General features: G+C 54.9%; 1 protein-coding gene across 2 annotated transcripts; it reads left to right on the forward strand.

Annotated features, from left to right (window-relative positions):
- The first annotated feature begins 2,613 nt into the window (after positions 1 to 2,613).
- On the forward strand, positions 2,614 to 18,835 carry LOC119564589 (hydroperoxide isomerase ALOXE3). 2 transcript variants are annotated; one of them, XM_037887356.2, is made up of 14 exons: positions 2,614 to 3,087; positions 4,565 to 4,769; positions 5,747 to 5,828; positions 6,376 to 6,498; positions 7,690 to 7,793; positions 8,236 to 8,408; positions 8,697 to 8,840; positions 9,142 to 9,345; positions 10,555 to 10,641; positions 12,301 to 12,470; positions 14,054 to 14,175; positions 14,599 to 14,699; positions 15,761 to 15,931; positions 17,880 to 18,835. In XM_037887356.2, exons 1-14 carry the CDS (start codon positions 2,941 to 2,943, stop codon positions 18,057 to 18,059), a joined length of 2,013 nt encoding a protein of 670 aa, XP_037743284.1. In that variant the 5' UTR covers positions 2,614 to 2,940; the 3' UTR covers positions 18,060 to 18,835. The 2 variants fall into 2 exon arrangements, with proteins under 2 accessions (XP_037743284.1, XP_043393295.1); XM_043537360.1 differs by lacking the exon at positions 9,142 to 9,345.
- The last annotated feature ends 2,924 nt before the right edge of the window (positions 18,836 to 21,759 follow it).

Genomic DNA, 21,759 nt, shown 5'->3' on the forward strand with positions numbered 1-21,759 from the left:
GAGAACATACAATGGTTCAAGAGAGGAGACTAGATTTGTTTATGGGTACACAGATGACTCAACGGTTTTCTTTAGGCTAGACAAGAGGAGCTGATCACTTCTAACTATGGTTGGTATTCCTTCAGGGGGGCTGACAATGAACTTGGGCTGCTTCAATATTTTGGATATCAATCAAGATTTCACAAAGAGAATTGGGCTAACTGCCTAGCTGAGTGTGTACAGCGAAGGTTCATTAACATCTGGAGCACAGATCTCCGATGCTGGCGTTGTTCCCTGCTCTTTTGGTCCCAGAGTTCTGTGCGGTTCTCTTTTTTCCCCATTCTGTTTGCTAATGCAGCGTCTAGTTGTCCCATCTTTAATGCAGATGAGGACAGGGGAGTTCTCTGAAACATGTCACCAGGAATGGCCGTGTCTCACGCCGCCATTCATTGCTCTATGCAAGTTTTTTCTCTTATCACCTTTGGTTCAAGCAGGGGGTGGGTGTTCTTTCATGACTCAGACAGACTGGCTATTGTGCCCTGGTTCCCCAAGAAGACAGGTATTAGCTGTGACTGCAGAGGTCATAACAGGGCATTCAACATGAAATTATCCTTAACAATATGTGGTGACTACTTACATAAAAGAAATCCACCCTACATCTACTTCCTTCTTGTAATTTTGCATAACTGTATTAACGAACGCATCGAATGCAGTGGCTTTGTTTTTGGTGGCTTCTGGTGGGTCCGGTACTGCCAGTCCTTCATGATATGCTCATGATCTGACAGAAGGCAACTTCTTTCAGAAAACAAAACTCTATTCAATGAGAAAAAAGAACGCTCATCGCTAGCGCCTGTGATTGAGACTAGCAAGAGATGAAGTCCTCCTTCTTTCATCCCAGGAAACATTGCACAAAAATTGGGTCAAACCACTTTCAGAGGGGTAGCCGTGTTTGTCTGTATCAGTTAAAACAATGATGGTCCTTGTGGCACCTTAGAGACTAACAAATTTATCCCACAAAAGCTTATACCCAAATACTCCTCGTTGTATTGAGTGATGCTAAAGAAGTTGAAATCAAATCTACATTCGTTCACGATATTACACTCTGTGTTCGAATTCTCTGGTCGGTCCTGATCCCATGGCAGCCCCATTGCTGGTAGTGCGTCACTCCACTCCATTGTCGGCGTTTTATGAGACAGGCTTCCCTGAAAACTACGGCGAGGTTAATGGAATCCAGAAGTTGGTGTTGTAGAGATGTAAGAATCAAGGGCGTATACTTTACTTAATGAACACTTCTCGTCTTCAATTAAGGAGTCAATATCTATCAGCTTCTGAAATGAATTCTTGTCTTCTTCCAGTGCCTTTTCAATGGATATCTCTGACTGATTCAAGGGTAGCTTGTAGTGCAGGACAGGACCAGAGATTCCTCAGTAGCATTGTTTAAAGACCCAAGTGGTTTCAACAGTAGACGAGAATGGCGATTGTGTTTTCTGTAGTTACTAGCAAAACTCGTCCACCAAGCACCAGTAATAAGTTTTGTAGTGATTTTAAGACAACAGCCAAGGATAAGTCATGAGAAAGCCAACAAATTTTCCCAGGTTTGACTTATTTAAAGTTCTGTCCTAATGGATCGTCTCTATTAGTCAAGAGGTTAAAGAAAAAGAGTATAATGAAGAATTTAAATTTATAGCTTTTTAAATGCCTTTTGAAGATTCTGCAGCTTGCACTAGAGCTAGTTGGACTAGGTCTTCATAGCTGTTTAACAGGTGCGAAGCAAGACCATGCTGGAAGGAAAAGACAAGGAGAGCTAATTCATCAAGCGTTAAAAGGCCCCCTCCAACGCTTACAGCTTGATTTTGTAGGACCCTTGCCTACCACCTGTAGAAAAAATAGATTCTTGTTTGTAATCGTGGCTAGTTTCATTAAATGGGTGAAACCATTTCCAGCTAGAAAGGAAACCAACTGGGCCACAGTTAATAAGATAAATGTTTCCAGTTTGGGGTTGGCACACAGCATTGATTCTGACAATGGTCCAGCCTTTATCGGACAGGGATAACAAAGTGTGCGGACCTGGGCCAGTATTCCACTAAGCGTTACACTTTCCCTATGCCCCTCAACCTTCAAACTGAACTATATACACTATACAGCAACTGTAGCCTCCATTAACCCTGTTGTTGGCTCTACCATGAATTACTTGCCGCCTCTGTCCAGGTCCACTGTGGTCTTTATACCCTGCCCCCGTTTTAGAGAACTGCCTTCTCTGGGTAACCAACCATGAATCCGCTGCAGAATTAGTGAGTCCCAAGAAAGATTTCGTATCTACCGGCATGGGGAAGTTAACAATACACTTCACTCTTTCCTTAGCCACAGCTCTTCCCCCTGCACTGAGTGGAATCCCAGAGTGTTACGCTTCTCTCTGCTTAAACTAGGCTTTAGAGGAATTAAGTTTCAAGCCCTGCTCTTGGCAGCTAGTTCGCAACTGCTGCATTCACTCTTCGTGTTCCTGTTTTGTTTTACCATTAAAATGTAATCTACTGACTGGACGGGTCTTCCCGTTTGTGACAGTCCCGCCTTCTCAATCATATTTCGCACCACAGTATAAAATAGTGTGGGTGAGTCACTCTGCAAGCCCTTCGCTCTGGAGCGCCCCATGGAAGCTCTCTGGGCGCTGCCGTCTGCCACCCTCTGAGCCCGGGGGATCGTCACCACGGGTGCAGCGAGGTGTAGGGTGGCTTGAAAGTGCAGGGCGGGGCTCAGCCCGGGGCGCTGCATTCCCCGCCTCCTCCGCTCCCGCTTGGCCTCCGTCCCAAGCCAGCCGGTGAATAAGCAGAGGTCACCCAGCCAGCTCCCCGTGACCGAGAACTCCCAGCTGCACCGTCGGGACGGGCTCCCCAGACTATCCGCCCCTTGGAGCCAGGAGCCCCCTCATTGCCTGGGAGCAGCCCGGCCCCCAGCCCATCTCTGATGGCCGTCTACAAAGCCCAGGTGTCCACCGGCCAGGACCTCCTGGCTGGCACTTTTGACACCATCTCCATCACCCTGGTGGGCATCGACGGGGAAAGCCCCAAGCATGTGCTGGACCGATGCGGGTTGGACTTTCAGCCGGGATTCGTGAGTATTTTAGGGGGTTCCTTCTGCGGGGGTGTGTGGGGGCGGCGGGGATCCAGTCAGGAACAGCAGAGCAATGGTTTGAGGGCCTGGCCGGGACTAAGGACCCTTGGGTTCTATTCGTGGCTCTGCCCGCAGCGGCCAGTGCTCGTGACTCAGTTTCCCCAGAGGTAAAATGGGCTAGAAGGACCCAGTATTGGGATTTAGGCAGGGTTCCTAAACCCAAATGCGGGATCATTCTCCCCCTTTCACAGCGCTCGAGTCCTCAAATGAGACGAGAGGGATCTCCCTTCTCCGTCGGAGCCTGGTTGATGCCGGGCCAGACCAGGCTGACTCACATAAATGCAGCAAAAGAGGATGGCACGGGGGGGGGAGGGGCGGGGAGGAAGTGTTGGGGTGCCCTCATACCAGCCTGATGGGGTGGGAGCCTCTGATGGAATCGCAGTTCTGTGGGCTGGGACGGTGAGGGGGTCTGCAGCCTGGATGCTGGGGATTTCCGCAGGGCTGAACGATACCAGCTGTGATCTACGAGCTGCACCCTCACCTGGCACCTGGGATCTAGGCCCGGGACGGTCTGTCATTTTATATCTGAGCAGCATCTGGAGTAATTGAGGCCCTGATTCGGTCAGGGTCTGTGCAGTCCCCCGAGCGACGGGGCCCTGATCTCTGTCGGGGTCTGGGTAGAACCGGGAGCGACAGGGACTCTGAACCATTAGTGCTGGAATCCTTTTCAAAGGGCGGGGGGGGGGGGGGTGCTGAAAGCCTGCCCTGTTACCCCCTGTCTGAGCCCCCCCCGCCAGCTGGGGCCGGCAGCAGTACTGTGCCTCTGGGAGGTGGGGTCCCAGACAGCAGTAGGGGGCAAAGGCTGGGGTGAGCGAGCCCCGGGAGCGGGGGGGGGGGGGGGGTGTCGGTTGCGGGGCCCCAGGCAGGTCAGTGGCAGGGAAGTGAAGCAGGCAGCCGGCACCTGAGCCCCGGACTGCAACACCCCCCGCACCCCTAGTTCGCACGCCTGAGCCCTAATCTCCGTCGGGGCCTGTGCAGTGCCTGGCAGTTAGTTACGCCAGCTGAGAATCTGATCAATAAACACTCTCAATGTTTCCATCACTTGGCAATGGGGGATTAAAGTTCAGCAGGTCAAAGAGCTGGTCTCAATGGAGGACAAACCCCCAGCTGGTGTCATTGGGCGTCTCTCCATTGTAGTCGATGGGACAAGGTCCCGACTGGTGTCAGTGGGCTTCTCTCCATGGGCGTCAATGGGGCCAGGTCCCACATTGGGTTTCAAGGGGCTGAGGATCTGGCCCCGTTGATTGCAATGGAGAGACACCCATTGACACCCACTGACACCAGCTGGGGATCCAGCGATGGTGAAGAAGGAGCTGTACCCGCAGATCTGCCCGTGCAACGCTCTCCGTCCCGAGTGGCCGGGAACGCAGGGTCCGTGCCCGGAGCTCGAACCCTCCCCGTGCTCTGTCTCCCCCAGGTACGGGAGTACGAGGTGCCCAGTGAGCGAGCCCTGGGGCCGATCGTGCTGATCCGTCTCCACAAGGAGCCCTATTGTGTGTTCCCCGAGAGCACATGGTACTGCAACACGGTCCGGGTGACGTCCCCCGAGGGAGACACCTACCACTTCCCCTGCTACCGGTGGATTCACGGCTACTGCACCGTGGAGCTGGTGGAAAGCACAGGTATGACCCACTGCAGGTGCGCCTGGACTCCTGGGTTCCCTTTCTTGTTGCCACTCGTGCATCTCTGTGGCTCCTGGATTTCTACCAGGCCCTGGGGCTAGCGTCCGCTCCAGGAGAAACCCACTGCCCAGGATACCTGAGGCCCGGTCTGCACGTGGGTGATTTTAAATCCAGTTTAGCTAAGTGGGTGCATCTTTGCGTGTGGACACACTTCAACTGGCATCACCTGCCGTAGACAGGTTTAGCCCACGGGGGTCAATTTACAGCTGGCTGGAGCTTGGTGGCGCCCCCGAGCTGTGAGAGGGGTCAGCAACCGAGCAGAGATAATTTATTTGTTTTCATGAAAAGTGGGAAGGGAGGAAAGGTATCATAGCGATTAGCTAGCTCGCTAGATGGGTGTGGGGCGGTGGATAGATAGATGGGTGTGTATGGGGAAAGAACATAAGAACGCCCAAAATTGGTCAGACCAAAGGTCCATCTAGCCCAGTGTGCTGTCTTCCCACAGTGGCCAATGCCAGGTGCCCCAGAGGGAGTGAACAGAAAAGTTGGATCCATCCCTTAGGTAGACAGATAGAGGGGGTGGATGGGGATAGATAGATAGACAGATAGATAGAGGGGGTGGATGGGGATAGATAGACAGATAGATAGATTAGATAGAGGGGGTGGATGGGGATAGGTAGATGTGGGGGAGTGGATGGGGATGGATAGATAGATAGAGGGGGTGGATGGGGATAGATAGATGGGGGGGTGGATGGGGATAGATAGATAGATAGATAGATAGATAGATAGATAGATAGATAGATAGATAGATAGATAGATAGTCTGGGGATAGAGAGAAGGCGGGTGTATGGGAAGGCGGGTTAGACAGGAAGCTAGAAGGCTGGCACGAGGGAGCCCTGTCGGGTCAGAGGGGTCTGGGATACGTCTCCCACTGCAGGGCGTGGTCAGATTTCATAGTCCCTCTCTCCTCTCTCCAGCCCAAATCCCTAGTGACGACTCCCACTACCTGCTCCAGAAGTACCGCCGCGAGGAGCTGGTGCTGCAACAGGAAAGATATAGGTGAGTCAAAGGGGGAACATAAACGGCAGTTCCCCTCCCCCTCCAGAGCAATGGGTTCAGGCTCCCCGCAAACTCAGGCAGTGTCACGGTGTGGGTTACAGCTGGGTTATGGTTTAAAGCCTTTCTGTGCAGCCCCAGGGGCCAGAAACGAACGAACCTTTTTTTTAAAAACCCTCAAGCTGAGCTTGTGTTGCAATCGAAGAAATCCAGGGGGCGGGACGGGGTCTGGGGGATGAGGCATGAGCCAGAAGGGCCAAGGGCTTAAGCCACCCCAGCTTGCTCCTGGAGCTGATGGAGCGCTCAGTCCCTGCCCTGGCTGCTGTCTTAGTTAAGGCCCAGGTGCGGTGGGGCCTAGTGGATAAAGCCCTGGAGTGGGGAGTCAGGATACCTGGGTTCTCCCACGGCTAGTTCCCCCCCCACTCCGTGACTCAGTTTCCACACCTGTAAAATGGATATAACGGCACACTACTCTTTTCTAAGGCACTTTGAGATTGGCTGACCCGAAGCCGGAGAGGCTTGTTATTAATCGCCCTCTTCCCCGGGACAGGTGGAAGGAGTACCTCCCTGGCATCCCCTGGTGTGCCGACATTGACAGTGCCCTGACCGCCGAAATCGACATCCAATATTCGTTCCCCAAGGCCTCTGCTTTCTTCGGGCGTGGATCGGCGGCGTAAGCGGCGGGGCAAGGGGTGTGGCTGAAAGACCACTTCTTTGAGAGGTGGCCCAGCTCTCCAGAGGGATTGAGGTGCCTAAATCCCATTGGAAGAAAGGGGAGTTAGGCGCCTACTGATCCTTGAGGAGCTGACCTTTTGTGTCTCTCATTAGGAGATGCAGAAATTATTTCATTTGCCATAACTGTACCCCACCCTCCAGCCTGAGTCCTGTATAACTGAAGGGGGGAATCTATCTATCTATCTATCTATCTATCTATCTATCTATCTATCTATCTATCTATCTCCACACACCCCATCCACCCCGTCTATCTATCTAGCTATCTATCTAGGTTCTGCAGGGATCAGTTCATTCCAGATTGTCCTCAGAGATCGAGGTAGTCAATATAAAATTCCTGCTGCTCCGAGGTGAGGTTGGGGCAAGGACAGGCGGGGCAATAAGCCGCGGCGGAGATGGGACAGACCTACCGCCCCGGCTGGATCCCCGGGTCCGCTGGGCCCATGCCGAGAAAATGCCTCGTAATGCAGGCGAATGCGTCTGGGAGCAGGGAAGGCGGTAGCCCTGCCAAAGGGGGGACGGTGCTCCGGAAAGCTGAGAACTAGGGGTCACCCAACGTGAGGTCCTTGGGGTGCTCGGGCTAAGGGATGTGGAACCAGGGAGTCGGACCCGGGAGGGGTTTGCCCCGTCTGTGGCACTGGCGATTGGGTCCAGTGCTGGGGGCCAGGTTGGGAAAAGGGCTGCACCCATAGCTGGAGCGACAGATAGGTGGGGTGTGTGGGGCTGGAGAGACAGAGGGTGCACATGGGGACAGACAGAGGGGCGCTTGTGGGACAGAAGGACAGAAGGGCGAGTATGGGGAGAGACAGACAGAAGGAGGTATATGGGATCAGACAGACAGAGGGTGTACACTGGATCAGAGACAGAGGTGGTGTATGGGGACGGAAAAAGGGGTCACATGGGGCCAGACAGACAGGTGTTTATGGATGGACAGAGGGTGCACATGGGAACAGCCAGGCAGAGGGGTGTGAGGAGGTGAACAGACAGGGTGTGGATGGGGTCAGAGGGGCGAGAGGAGGGACCGACAGAGGGTGTGGATGGGGACGAATAGAGACAGGGGTGTGAAGGGGGACAGAGGGTCCAGGCAGAGGGCACACACAGCGTCTCTGAGCCCGGCTCCCTGTCCCCGCAGGCTGCTGGAGTCCAAGCTGAAGGGGTTCCTGGACCGGCCGTACTCCTGGGAGACGTTAACTGACATCCCCAAGATTTTCTGTTTCTACCAGAGCCCAGTCTCAGGTCCGTGCTGCCCCAAGCGCTGTGGGGAGGGGCGGGGAGCCAACGCCAGCACAGGGCGACCCCCTGGCGCCGGGACCCCCCCTTTCCTTCCCTACGTCATCTGTGGGGTGCTGAGCCCACACACGGCCCCTCCAGGACAACTGGTCCTGCCACCCTCCGCCCCCCCACCAGGGCTCCCACCAGGACTCCCAGCCCCCCCTATTCTAACCGCTAGACCCCCACTCCCCTCCTAGAGCTTGAGAGAGAACCCAGGAGTCCTGGCTCCCAGCCCCCACCCCCTTCTGACCTCTCCGCTCCACTCCCCACCCCCCAGAGCCCGGGAGAGAACTCAGAAGACCTGGCTCGCAGCCCCCCCCCCCCCCAGCTCTAACCACCAGGCCCCACTCCCCTCCCCAGGCGATGGGGTTTTATTTCAAGGGCTGGCGTGTGTCTGTATCCCCAGAGTACGTCATTGAGCACTGGCAGGAAGATGCTTTCTTCGGGTACCAGTATCTGAATGGGATCAACCCCGTTCTGATCCGGAAATGCACGGCGCTCCCCGAGAACTTCCCCGTGACGCAGGAGATGGTGGCCGGCTCCCTGGGGGAATCCACCAGCCTCCGGGAGGAGCTGCAGGTAACACCCCACCCCCCGTAAATAATCAGAGCCTGGCTGAGTCCCAGCCCTGTCCAGTCCATCCTGCCCTCCTTCCCCGTGAACTCCTGCTGGTGGGAGCCCGGTGCTCTCTTCCCAAACTAAATTGTTTGTAGCATAGCTGGGTCTGGATAACCAGCCGCCCCACCCCAGAGGTGGCTGCATTTTAACGCTGTGTACGTGCTGTGTGTGTTGCTTGCCGGGACATGCTGAAGGGAAGCTCACAGCCCTGGGAGCGGGGCACTGACCCTCCTCTGCTCTGCCTGACAGAGAGGGAGCATCTATCTAGCAGATTACAAGCTCCTGGAAGACATTCCCACCATTGAAGTGAATGGTCACCAGCAGTACATCGCCGCGCCCCTGTGCCTGCTGCACCAGAAACCCAGCGGGGAGGTCGTCCCCTTGGCCATCCAGGTGAGGGGTTTCTTTGCTCGCCCCTCCTGAGCCACCTGGGCCCCCCTGCAGCTAGGGAGCAACTGGGCTCCACCATTGTGAAAGGCACAATTATTACTGTGGGCAGGGCCCGAGTGTGCCAGGCGCTGCACAGACCCAATGGACCCATTGCTCTGATCCAGTGGGTGAATGGGTCCACTGGGGGGATATGGGGCTGGATGGGCCCATTGCTCTGATCCGGGGGGGATACTGGGCAGGATGGGCCCACTGCTCTGACCCAGGGTGGTACTGGACCCATTTCTCTGACCCAGCTCCCCCACAGCTCAGCCAGCGCCCAGGTCCCGAAAGCCCCATCTTCCTGCCCAGTGACTCCGACTGGCTCTGGACTCTGGCCAAGACCTGGGTGCGCAGCTCCGAGTTCCACGTGCACCAGGTCACCTCCCACCTGCTCCGCGCCCACCTGCTGGCCGAGGTCTTCTCAGTGGCCACCCAGTGCCAGCTGCCCATGTGCCACCCCCTGTACAAGGTGAGGGGGGGCGGAGCTGCTGTGGGGGGGCGGGGCCATGGGTGGGCACGGCCCCACTCAGCTTGGAGAGTCAGCCAATGGGAAGGCGGCGGGCAGCCAGTGTCCACACCCGGCACCTTATGCAAGGATCAAACAGGTGGCATCAGGGGTGGGGTGAGTCCCATTCCTGGATACCCACTGTCACGGAGTCCCCGGGCGATGCTCTGGAGCTGCTCCCTACGAAGCCAGTCAGGACTCGGCGGAAGTCTCCTCTCTGGGAGCAGACTGTCTTCAGGACACACAGCTCACGCAGCTTCCCCCTTCTTGGTTCTGACCTCGGAGCATTCAGCCTCCTCTGCCCCTCCGTGCACTTCCCACAGTGAGTCTGCCCAGGCGGGGTCCTGGGGAAGCCAGGGGGTCCTGCCCCCCCACTCCACAGTCAGACGTGACTCTCAGTCAGCCAGTAAAACAGAAGGTTTATTAGACGACAGGAACATGGTCTAACACAGAGCTTGTAGGTGCAGAGAACAGGACCCCTCAGCCGGGTCCATTTTGGGGGGCAGTGAGCCAGATAGCGATGTCTGCACTTCACTCCACGTCCCCAGCCAGCCCCAAACTGACTCCCCCTCCAGCCCCTCCTCCTCTGCGCTTTGTCCCATTCCCAGGTCAGGAGGGCACCTGATTCCTTTGTTCTCCAACCCTTTAGCTCTCACCTTGCAGGGGAGAAGGGCCAGGCCAGCAGTTGTCAGGAAACAGGGTGTCGGCCATTCTCTGTGTCCAGACCCCTGCACACACCTGCCCTCTAGGGCTCTGCAACTATCACACACCCTTCTCCCATCACCTCGATACTTAAGAACTGCATAGGGGAAACTGAGGCACCCCTACAGTATTCAGAAGAACCGTTAAGAACAGTCCTGCTTCGTCACACCCTCTTCTGCAGGTCCTGGGACTTGTTGAGGGAGTTGACCAAGGGTGCCCGGTTCTTGCTGTGCCCACCTGGGGCACATTCCCCAGAGGTGCCCAGTGGGTGCCTTTTGATGCTCAGACAAGCCGAGATGGATGTTTGCTGCCAAAGAGTCCAACAGTTTGAGAGGGGCCCAGCCGGGCGTGTTCCCCCCGAAGCTATACACAGGAGTCACCCATATGTGTGTGTGTTCTAGAAGTGCCTATCTGTGTGTGTTTAGAACCTTCTCTCCAGCTGCTTCAGCCCCTGCGTCTCTTCTCTTCCAGCTCCTGATCCCTCACACCCGTTTCTCCATCCTCATCGATGTCCTGGCCCGGACCTTTCTCATCAGCTCCGGGGGCGTATTCGATCGGGTAAAGAGGGGATTGTCTCATAATAGTAATATAATCTCTTGCTTGTAGCTGGTTTCAGAGTAACAGCCGTGTTAGTCTGCTATGCATCCGATGAAGTGAGCTGTAGCTCACGAAAGCTCATGCTCAAATAAACTGGTTAGTCTCTAAGGTGCCACAAGTACTCCTTTTCTTTTTGCTTGTAGCTGGTGCTTTTCACCCCTAGATTGCAAAGCACTTTAGAAAGGACATGAGGAGCAATAGCTTCATTTTACAGATGGGAAAACTGAGGCAGAAGACCGGGCCTTATTTGCCTCACTCAGCATGCCTTTGGTAGAACCAGGGAGAGCTGGGTGCTAGCCCCGGGTGCTAGCCCCTAGGCCACACTGCCTCCCATAGCTTGTTCAGAAAGGAGGGAGAATGACCAAACTGCCCATCAAATCAACTACACCACTGCCCCTCCCAAACTCCACCGACCCAGCTCCGCCCCCAGCCTGCTCAGCCAATCAAACGCAAGGCAGAAGCAGCTCCTCCTGGTGGTCGGCGCTCATTGGCCACCTCACATCTGGGATCCAGCGAACATCCTTTTCCACACAAAGTTGGGCCCGTTGATAACTGAGATCAGATTAGTGACACACACCCCCATGTGGAGGCTCTTAATTCACTTTCACTGGGACCACTTCAACCCAAGCACAATTATTAGCCCTTTTGTGGGCATGGCCCGAACCGCAGTTTCCTGCCTTCTGATCAGGGCGAGGGAACATGTTTTTCACGGAAAAATGGCCAGTGGGGAAAAATTAAAGGTTTTGCACTTGAAATGGTCAGTTTTCAAAAAAAAAAGTTCATGGCATTTTTATGGCATTTTCCTTCATAATCATGATTTTCCTTCCTTTGTTGCCTTTTGCTTCTTTTCCCTGAGATTCCCTGACTTCGTCCTTTCCCTGTTTTCCCGGCTCCTCTCCCCACCCCACTTTTTCCTGGTTTTCCCATTTTGTTCTTGGGTTTTCCCTTTTCCTTGGTTTTATCCTCTTTTCCCTTTCCCCCCTTTTTTTTCTTTTTTCCTTTTTTTCTCTTGGTTTGTCTGTTTTTTCTTGTTTTTTTCTTTTCATTTTTTTCTTGGATTTTTTTCTTTTCCCTTGTTTGTTTCTTTCTCTTTTCACTTTTTTAAATTGTTTTTTCCGTTTTTGCCCCTGGGGTTTTCCCTTTTTCTTTGTTTACCCTCCCGCCGTTTTCCCTGTTTTCTTAGTTGCTTTCTCTCTTCACTTCATTTTCTTGATTTGTGTTTTTTCTTGGTTTTTCCCTTTTTGTTGTTGTTCCCCCCATTTTCCCTTTTTTCTTATTTTTTCACTTCTTTTTCTTGTTTTTTCTTTCTGTTTTTTCTTGTTCCCTCCATTGTTCATCTTTCTTAGTTTTTCCTACTTTCCTCCCTTTTTTCCTTCTTTTCCTTCTTCCTTTTGTCCCCTGTGTCCCCATTTCCTTTTATTTTCCTGGTCACTTTCATTAGTGAACATATTTTGGGAGGGAAAATAAATTGTCACCAAAGGATTTCATACGTTTGATTCCCAGCGCTGCCCCAGACCCTGGGGAATCAACGCAATTCCAGTGTCCTACCCCCCTCCCCTGGGGCCTGCTGCTCCGTGGCAGTAACTCCCAGCGGGCCCGGGCCGGGTCTATATTCCACAGGCCATAGCGACCGGGCGTCCAGGCCTCACCGAGCTTCTCCGCAAGGGCCTGGAGAACCTGACCTACACCATGCTCTGCCTTCCCGACGACATCCAGGAGCGCGGTGTCGGCTCCCTCCAGAGCTACTACTACAGGGACGATGGGCTCAAGATCTGGGCAGCTATAGAGAGGTGAGGGGGTGCTGGGTGGGGTGGGGTGTGGGGAGGAGAGATGAAGGCACATGTGGGGGAAGGGATTAGACCTAGTGAAATCAGAGGGGGCAAAGTGTTGGGGCGCTGAGTGTGGAGGGGGTCAGGGGCAGAGCCCCCTGGGAGTCCAGGTCTTGTGTGGGAGGGAGCCCTGCATACTGGGCTTGTTCTGCTGGGATCCAGCGAACATCCTTTACCACACAAAGTTGGGCCCGTTGATAACTGAAATCAGATTTCAATCCGGTTTAGTGACAATGTGGAAGCTCTTAATTCACTTTAACTGAAACCACTTCAACGCGATCCCAATCGAAGAACAGCCAAAATGAGACCGTCAGCCCCAGGATCTGCTGCTGGTTCATAGAACCACAGAAGATCAGGGTTGGAAGAGACCTCAGGAGGTTCATTGGTCGTCTAGTCCAATGAACTTGCTTTAAATTCACGTCTGTGGTTGACCCAGCCCAAATCTCCATTTAGAGGGTAACATTTTCCAAAGTGCCCACACGGTCAAAGGACTAAGGGTTTTTTTGGGGTGGGTTGGCAATTTTGAAAAGTATAAATAAATAACTTAATTTTAAATAAAATAGTTTTAGGTTGGCCCCAAACTGACAATTTTCAAAATGTTCAGCCCCTCGAAAAATCACAGCCCCAAAATAAAATTCCTTTCAGGTCAAATTAAACATTTTGTTTTGTGTTAATTGAGTTGGTTTGTTTCCATTTGGAGCATTTCGAAACATTTTTGATTTAAAAAATAAATAAATTTCCAGGACATTTTGAACAAATGTTAGAACAAAAAATTAAATTTTTCGGGGCGGTTTACAGGTTTCCGGATGATTTGTTTTTTCAGCACAAGAGCTGGCAACACTGGAGTCATTTGCAAACTCTTTCAGGGTCACCGCGACTCCATTTTGTACCCCCCAAAAGTTTTAGCTCAAACCAGGAGCGCTGGAAACTCCCTGGAAGTAGGGGGGCCACCGGTGCTTGCATCGTGGCCCCGCCCCCACTCCATCCCTCCCCGCAAGGCTCCGCCCTCATTCCGCCTCTTCCCCGAGGCCCTGCCCCTGCTTGCTCCTCTCCGCCCCCCTCCCCACGTCGCTTCCCATTAAGGCGGGTAAAAAGCGATGGGGCCATGGCCCCTTAGCGTTCCCTGTTCCTGCCACCCTGGTGCAAACATTTCGTCCCTCTCGATTTAGGAACCTAATTGCCGACGTCCACGGAATTTAGACACCGAACCAGCTTAGGCATTTTGTAAATTACTCTGGGCACCCAGCTGCCATTGTAAATTTAACCCACCATGCGCCTAAGTCCCTTTGGAGAATGGCAGGCAGGCTCCTAAATCACTTAGAGGCTTGGAAACATTTGACCCCAAACTCTAAAACCAACTCTCCTGGGTGGCACGGGGCATGGAGGGGAACCTGGACCACCTAAGAAGTGAAGTTGAAGGGGAGCAGGAATAGCTCTGTGGAGACTGGAGGGAGGGGGGGGCTCCCCTGGCTTGTCCTAGGGGAGAGCCTCTCACCGTGGGCCCCGGCGTCTGGGCTGACCCGATTCCCCTTTTACTCTCCCAGCTTTGTCTCCGGCATCGTGGGGATCTACTACCGGACCAGCCTCTCGGTGCAGAGTGACCACGAGCTGCAGGCGTGGGTGGGCGAGATATTCACCAAGGGATTCCTCGGCCGACAGGCGTCGGGTGAGAGCGCGGGGGCGGCTAGCGATCTATGGGCCCGGGGTCACAGGCGCTGCTGAGGGGTCCTCCCTCCCACCCCCAAGAACCAGCCCCCCGTTAAGGTGTCTCCAAACCCCAAGGCGCCTGTGAAAACATCAGCCATGGCCTAGGCGTGACGCCTGCCGTGTGACAGCCGTGGGTCGCCCGCACGCCTCCACGTGGCTTTTAGCTCACGCGGTAGAGGCTCATGCACTAAGCTCCGGAGGCCCCCGGTTCGATCCCGCCCGCCGAGTCTGTCGGTGTTACACGTGCACTCGCAGTAGTGATGCTGGTATTGCACTAGCCCAGCATCACCCCTGGCAGGGGGAGCGGAGACGGGAGGCTCCCAGCCAGGGGCAGGGGAGGGGGCCCCAGTCCCATGCTCACCAGTCCATCCCTCCCCGGCAGGCGTCCCCTCGACTCTGGGCACCGCGGCCGAGCTGACCAAGTACCTGACCATGGTGATCTTCACCTGCTCCGCCTATCACGCTGCGGTCAACTCCGGGCAGGTGGGTGAGGGCCGCCCGCCCTGTCCCCCTCTTGGAGGGGGTGTCTCTTTCCTTCCCCCCTTTCCTCTCCTTACACCAGTGTCCCTGCCCTTGGGCCCCAGTCTGTCCCCTCCTGCCCTTTGGGCCCCATTGGGTACGCCCCATACTTTGGGGTCTGAGACTTGATGGCTCATGCCCAGGAGTTACTGTGGCTTAAAGTCCACTCTAGCCCAGGTGGAGTTGCTGGGAGCCAGGACTCCTGGGTTCTCTCCCCAGCTCTGGGAGGGGAGTGGGGTCTAGTGGGTTAGCGCAGGGGGGCTGGGAGCCAGGACTCCTGGGTTCTATTCCTGGCTTTGTCAAGCATCTTGCACATGTTCCATCCCCTCCCTCCCTCTGACAATTTTTTTTAAAGAAAATTTTCATTTCCTTTGTAATGTTTCCATTTTTTCAACAAAATGAATCAAAATGAAAATCCGTGGGAGAGATCGGGGCCCAGTCATGCCGGGTGCTGCACAGACCCCATCTCAGATCAGGGTCCCCCCTTGTGCCAGGTACTGGACAGACCCCCCCCCCGACTGAGCTCAGGTCCCCCCTTGTGCCAGGTACTGGACAGAACCCCCCCCCCCCACTGAGATCAGGTCCTGCGTTGTGCCAGGCACTGCACAGACCCCCCCCGACAGAGATCGGGTCCCCCATTGTGCCAGGCACTGCACGGTGACATAGTGAGAGATGGTCCCTGACCCAAAGAGCTCACCCTCTAAATAGACAAAACAGACAATGGGAAGAATTATCACCTCCCTTGTGCAGATGGGGAAATTGAGGCATGGAGCGACTTGGTGCCTGGCCTGGTGGCACAGAGGGAGATCATGGAGTCGCTGGGACTGGACTGCAGGTCAGAGTCCCAGCCACGGATCTGAACTGCCTCTGCAGCTTACTGAATGGGGCCTGGGTCAGGCTGGGTGTTGGGCAGGGTACCAGGACCCCCTGGGCAGCTGGTCCTGCGGCTCCTGGGTCCTCTCATGACCTTGCCAGCCAAGCTCCCTGGTGGGAGCTAACCTCTGGCTTCCCTTTCCCGGCCCCAGTTCGAGCTGGCAGTCTTCATGCCCAATTACCCGTCGTCCATGCGGAAGCCGCCGCCCCGGAACAAGGCCGAGGTGACCCTGAAGGAGTTCCTGGACACCATTCCTGAGATGAACACCACCAGCCTGATCCTCTCTGTCCTCTGGGTGCTGCGTAATGAGGATCAGGACATGGTGAGAGCGGGCCTGCTGGGGCTGGTGGACAAGGGGGGGACCCTGGATCGGGGGGGGGGGTGTCTTTTGGGAGAGGAGCGCCCACTCTGAATCCTTCAGTGTTGGATTAGGGGTGTGTGTCCTCCACTGCCTCTGAAACACCCACAGAGGGGCCAGACCCCACCTGGTGTCAATGGGCGTCTCTCCACTGGCGTCAATGGGGCCAGCTCCCAGCTGGTGTCAATGGGCGTCTCTCCATTGGCGTCAATGGGGCCAGACCTCAGCTGGTGTCAATGGGCGTCTCTCCATTGGAGTCAATGGGGCCAGATCCCAGCCGGTGTCAATGGGCATCTCTCCATTGGAGCCAATGGGGCCAGATCCCGGCTCATGTCAATGGGTGTCTCTCTATTACAGTCAATGGGGCCAGATCCTCAGCTGGTGTCCAGCAGCAGGAGGTCCATTGGACCTGCTGCTGGTTTGAGGATATGGACCCAGCATTTCAGCCCCTTTCCTGTTACCCTCTCGGGACATGGTGGGGGTGGACGGCCGCTGTGCCGGCAGGGAGGAAATGTCCCCAAAGTGACATGCATGTGATCATTGTTTAGAGGCCTGGGGCCTTTCAGAAGAGGTGGGGAGAGGTCTTTCCCTACAGACACGGGTTCGACCACTGTTCAGACATAAAGTACTCTCCAGTTCTCTCCATAGACCCAGCTCACCCTGAGTATTGTTAAACATTTCTGACCCAAGCTGTTTAACCAAAATTTTGGACCCTGCAGTTAGATTGTAGAAGTGTAAGACTGGAAGGGACCTCGAACAGTCACCTAGTCCAGTCCCCTGCACTCAAGGCAAGTGTAAGTATTATCTATGCTGTAGTTGGTGTTGGTCCTGCTTTGAGCAGGGGGTTGGAGTAGATACCTCCTGAGGTCTCTTCCAACCCTGATCTTCTTTGGTTCTATGATCTAGACCATCCTTGACAGGTGTCTGATCAAGCTGCTCTTAAAAATCTCCAATGACAGAGGTGGGTGAATCTGTGACTTTTTTGGTTTGTTAGACAAGGTGGGAGAGGGAATCTCTTATTGGACGAACTTCTGTTGGTGAGAGAGACAAACTTTCGAGCTCTTTCACCAAGGAAAGTTAGTCCAATAAAAGATATTCCCTCCGGCATCTTGTCTCTCTGACATCCTGGGACCAACACGGCTACAATAGCGCTGCCATTGTCGGTGATTTCAAGAAGTTGAAAATGAATCATTTTGGGGTCAAACCCAACCTGTTGTTCAACCTGAAAGCAACGTTTCCTTTCGATTCTGAGCATTTTTGTGCGTGGATGTTTCAGAACGTTCGACACAAAAAGCCATTTGGAACTGAAAATGGGTTGCAAACTCGAAATGGGTTGCATTTTTTTTAGTATTATTTTTAAATTAACTCTTTGGCAAAAGGGATAATTCAGAAAATATTTTGGTGTCCCCAAACGTCCATTTTTTCTCAAAAAAAAAAAAAGAGAAAAGTTTGGGTGGAAAATGATTACTCAGGGGCTGGCGTGGATTGTTTCCATCGGGAGGAGACATTGGTGATGGACCCAGGTGTTTCTTTGCTGGAATTGTGTTTATTTGCAAAGTCTGGAGGACTCAAATAACAGGAGGCAATTTCCTGCTCACAGTTCCAAGCCTCCTTCCAACTAGCACTCAGCCCAAAAACTTTCTCTCTCTCTCGTCTTTGTCCGGAGCCACACCCCCAAAGCTTGTTCCGGCTGTCTCCTTGGCTCTGCGCTGCTTCAGTGTCTATTTCTCTCACGTGCAAAGCTCCACCAGTCAGTGCCCCAGCCCTTGCCTTTGCTATCTCAATCCCCCGAGAAAACCTCTCTTCTCTACTCCAGCCTTGGAGTAATAAGAATGCAGCCCTGGAGTTGATCCTGGGGGGGTTCAGTGATTTTGATGCCTCTGTATTCACCACTCTCCCTGTTCCCTTCCAGAGACCCCTGGGGACATACCCTGAGGAGCACTTTACCGAACACGGGCCAAAGCAGCTCATGGCTGCCTTCCAGGATCGCCTAGCAGAGATCTGCCGGGAAATTGAGGAGAGGAACCAGTCACTAGCTCTGAGCTACAACTACATGTATCCCCCTGACATAGAGAACAGCACAGCCATATAACACCCAGAGGCGCCACCCCTCCAGCTGCCCCGTGATGGAGAACCCCCCACCCAGACACCCACCACTGAGTGCCCCCCGCAGGAACAGGCCACAGCATCTCCACAGCCAAATGCTCGCCGGCATCCGGAGCCGGGGTGTGCGCACGGGATGTGCCCAGGGACGCCCTGAGCCCGGCTGCGAAGGCTGCTTCTCCCCCTCCCCGGCTGGAGGCTGGCGGGGAGGCTGCAGCAGCTGCAGGCCGTGATGGCGGCGGAGCCACGTTTACATTGCTGCTGCCCTGCTGGTCCCAGCAGCGCGGGCTGAGTGGAGTCAGCCCAGCCTCTCCCCCGGCGCCTGCCCCAGCCCCCTCTTGCTGCCCCCGCACACCTCCCCGGGCCCCGGAGCAGAGCGTCCCTGCCTCTTCTCGGCAGCTCCCTGCTGCCTCCCTGCAGCAACCGCTGCCCCAGACTGAGCCTGCCCTGCCACCTCAGACCCTTCCCTTTTCCAGCAGGACCCTCCACCAGCACGGGGCCCCCCGCCCGCAGTCACCGCTCCTGCTCCATGCTGGGCAAGGGGCAGCCCCATCCCTCGCCCCCAGTGAGGCTACAGGCAGGGGCAACAGCAGGGGAGGAGATGCACGCAGCTCCCCCGGCACCCACCATGGGGGAGGCCAGGGAGATTCCTGGGCCTGAGAGGGGCCCTAGGAGCACATGCAGTGACAGGGGTGGGGGTGAGTGTGCTGCTGGGGGGCGGGAAAGGGGGGCTCCTCCCCCAGAGCTCGCTGCTGCCGGCAGGGAAAGGGCTGGGGGGGGGGAGTCCTCCTCTCTGGCCCCTGTCCTGCAGCAGCCTGCCTGCACCCCCAAACTCATCCCCAGCCCTGCCCCACCCCAGAGCCCACACCCCCAGCCAGAGCTTTCACCCCCCCACTGCACCCTCAATCCTCATCCCTAGCCCTGAGCCTCTCCAACACCCCAAATCCCTCATCTCCAGCCCCAGACAGAGCCCTCATCCCCCCGCACCCCAACCCTCTGCCCCAGCCCTGAGCCCCCTCCAACACCCCAAACCCCCCAGCCCCAGACAGAGCCCTCATCCCCCCGCACCCCAACCCTCTGCCCCAGCCCTGAGCCTCTCTAACGCCCCAAACCCCCCAGCCCCAGACAGAGCCCTCACCCCCCACACTCCTGCTCTCACCCTGAGCCCCTCGCACACCCCAAACCCCTCATTCCCAGCCCCAGACAGAGCCCTCACCCCCTATACCCCTACTCTCACCCCTCCCACACTCAAACCCCTCATCTGCAACCACACCCCACAGTCCTCACCCCTCACCTCTGCACTCCCTCCCATCCCCAAACTCCCTCCTAGAGCCTGCACCCCAATCCCCTGCCCCAGCCTAGGGCCTGCACTCCAGATCTCCCCCACCCAAACTCCCTCCCAGAGCCTTGGGGAGGTGGGGGGTGGAGTTTGTTGGGGCGGTGTTTGGGCGGGGGGCGGGTTCTGGGCACCACCAAAATTTCTACAAATCTGCCACCCCTGGTGACAGGGTCCCCCTGCCTGCCCACCCTCCCGCCCATGCAGGATATATTTGTTGCCTGTGCAAACTTCCCCAGCAGCTGCACAAAGTTGTTGTGATTGTGTCACACAGTGAACCCCACGCTGCTACCATGACCCCGCTTGGCCCCCCCCCGCCCACCTGGGCCCGCCCAGCCAATCGCTGCCTCCCCAGCACTACATGTGACCTTTGTTGACTTACATCAGTCATAGCGCTCTTCCTCGGCTGCGCGCCAGCTTGGTTGGTCTCTTTGGGCCTGTCCCGTAAGTGCCATCGCGTCACTGGTCAAGGGGATGTCCGGGGGTGTGTCATAACCACACAGCTAAGGGTAGTCTCAAATTCCTTCTTACCTGTGAAGGGTTAAGAAGCTCAAATAACTGGTTGGCACCTGACCAAAGGGACCAATGGGGAAAGAAGATACTTTCAAATCTTGGGCTGGGCGGGGTGGTGAGGAGGCTTTGTTTGGTGTGGTCTCTGGGGAAAGCAGAGAAGCATCAAGTCAAAAAAACTCCTTCTCCAATAAACCATCCTGTACGTGTCTCTGATATTACAAAAAGAGTAAGTAAATACGGCAAGGTGTGTTAGATTACCTTTTGTTTTCAACTTGTGAATTTTCCCTTTGCTAAAGGGAGGTTTATCCCATTTTTTTTGTAACTTTAAAGTTTTGCCTAGAGGGGAATCCTCTGTGTTTTGAATCTGATTACCCTGTAAAGTATTTACCACCCTGATTTTACAGAGGGGATTCTTTTACCTTTTCTTTAAATAAAATCCTTCTTCTAAGAACCTGACTGATTTTTCCATTGTTCCAAGACCCAGGGGTTTGGGTCTTTGGTCATTTTGTAACCAATTGGTTAGGATATTAATCTCAAGCCTCCCAGGAAAGGGGGTGTAAGGGTTTGTGGGGGTTGCTGGGGGAAGAGGAACTCCAAGTGGTCCTTTTCCCTGGTTCTTTGTTAAAATCACTTGGTAGTGGCAGCGTTACTTAACCCCAAGGTACAAGGGAGAATTTGTACCTGGGGAGTTTTTAACTTAAGCTGGTAGAATAAGCTTAGGGGGTCTTTCATCGGGTCCCCACATCTGTACCCAAGAGTTCAGAGTGGGGAGGGAACCCTGACAGGGAGGGATTTGGTGGGGACTGTTCTGAGCGGTGGGGCCGGGCCGGGGGGGTTTGGATATGGGCCAGAGGGTCTTTGGGGCAGTCAGGGGATGGGGAACGGAGACATTGGACAGGGCGTGGGAGTCCCAGAGGGCCTGTCAGGGGGAAGGGGAGTGGCTAGGGGGCAGAGCAGTCGGGACAGGGGGTTGGATACTTGGTGGAGTCCTGAGGGGTGATTAGGGGGTGGGGGGGGTCTCTGGAGGGGACAGTCAGGGGACAAGGAGCAGGGGCGGTTGGGGGTTCTGAGGGGGGCAGTCAGGGGGCAGGAAGTGGGAGGGAGTGGATGGGGGTGGGGCTAGGGTGGGGCACCCTGGGTGCACACCCTAATGGAATGCGCTGCGCACACCTATGATCCTGAGAACATACACCCAACCCGATGGAGCAATGGTGAATCACACCTGCTGGGGATCTGGCCCCACTGACTTTGATAGAGAGACTCCCATTGACACCAGCTGGGGATCTGCCCAGGGCCTCCATAAACCCCCAGTTTCATAGCAGTCTCATAGGGCTCCCTTACCTCCGGGTTTCACACCAGTGAAGGAGCGGGTGTTGACATTGCCTGTTGTACTCCAGGCAAATCCCATGGGCATGTGTCATCATTTCTGAGTAACAAGATGCCAAGTCTCCTTATTAGGAAATCATTTCCCATACACGCCTCCTTATCATTTCCTTCCATTCCCCACTCCCTTGCCGGGGATGGTGTCTTGGTTCAGCTGCTCATCCCTCTATCAGGTGATGTGGCCACACTGGACCATGGGATTGTTTAGTCTGCAGAAGAGAAGAATGAGGGGGGATTTGATAGCTGCTTTCAACTACCTGAGAGGTGGATCCAGAGAGGATGGTTCTAGACTATTCTCAGTGGTAGAAGAGGACAGGACAAGGAGTAATGGTCTCAAGTGGCAGTGGGGGAGGTTTAGGTTGGATATTAGGAAAAACTTTTTCACTAGGAGGGTGGTGAAACACTGGAATGCATTACCTAGGGAGGTGGTAGAATCTCCTTCCTTGGAAGTTTTTAA

Source organism: Chelonia mydas, chromosome 28, assembly GCF_015237465.2.
Source record: "Chelonia mydas isolate rCheMyd1 chromosome 28, rCheMyd1.pri.v2, whole genome shotgun sequence".
Classification (NCBI taxonomy): domain Eukaryota; kingdom Metazoa; phylum Chordata; order Testudines; family Cheloniidae; genus Chelonia; species Chelonia mydas.

Bases quoted from the DNA above. Each gene is read 5' to 3' on its own strand.
- LOC119564589 (XM_037887356.2), top strand. From the start codon at position 2,941: ATGGCCGTCTACAAAGCCCAGGTGTCCACCGGCCAGGACCTCCTGGCT. The intron at 5,829-6,375 runs GTGAGTCAAAGG...TCCCCGGGACAG, and splicing joins CTGCAACAGGAAAGATATAG to GTGGAAGGAGTACCTCCCTG. The intron at 8,841-9,141 runs GTGAGGGGTTTC...GCTCCCCCACAG, and splicing joins TCGTCCCCTTGGCCATCCAG to CTCAGCCAGCGCCCAGGTCC.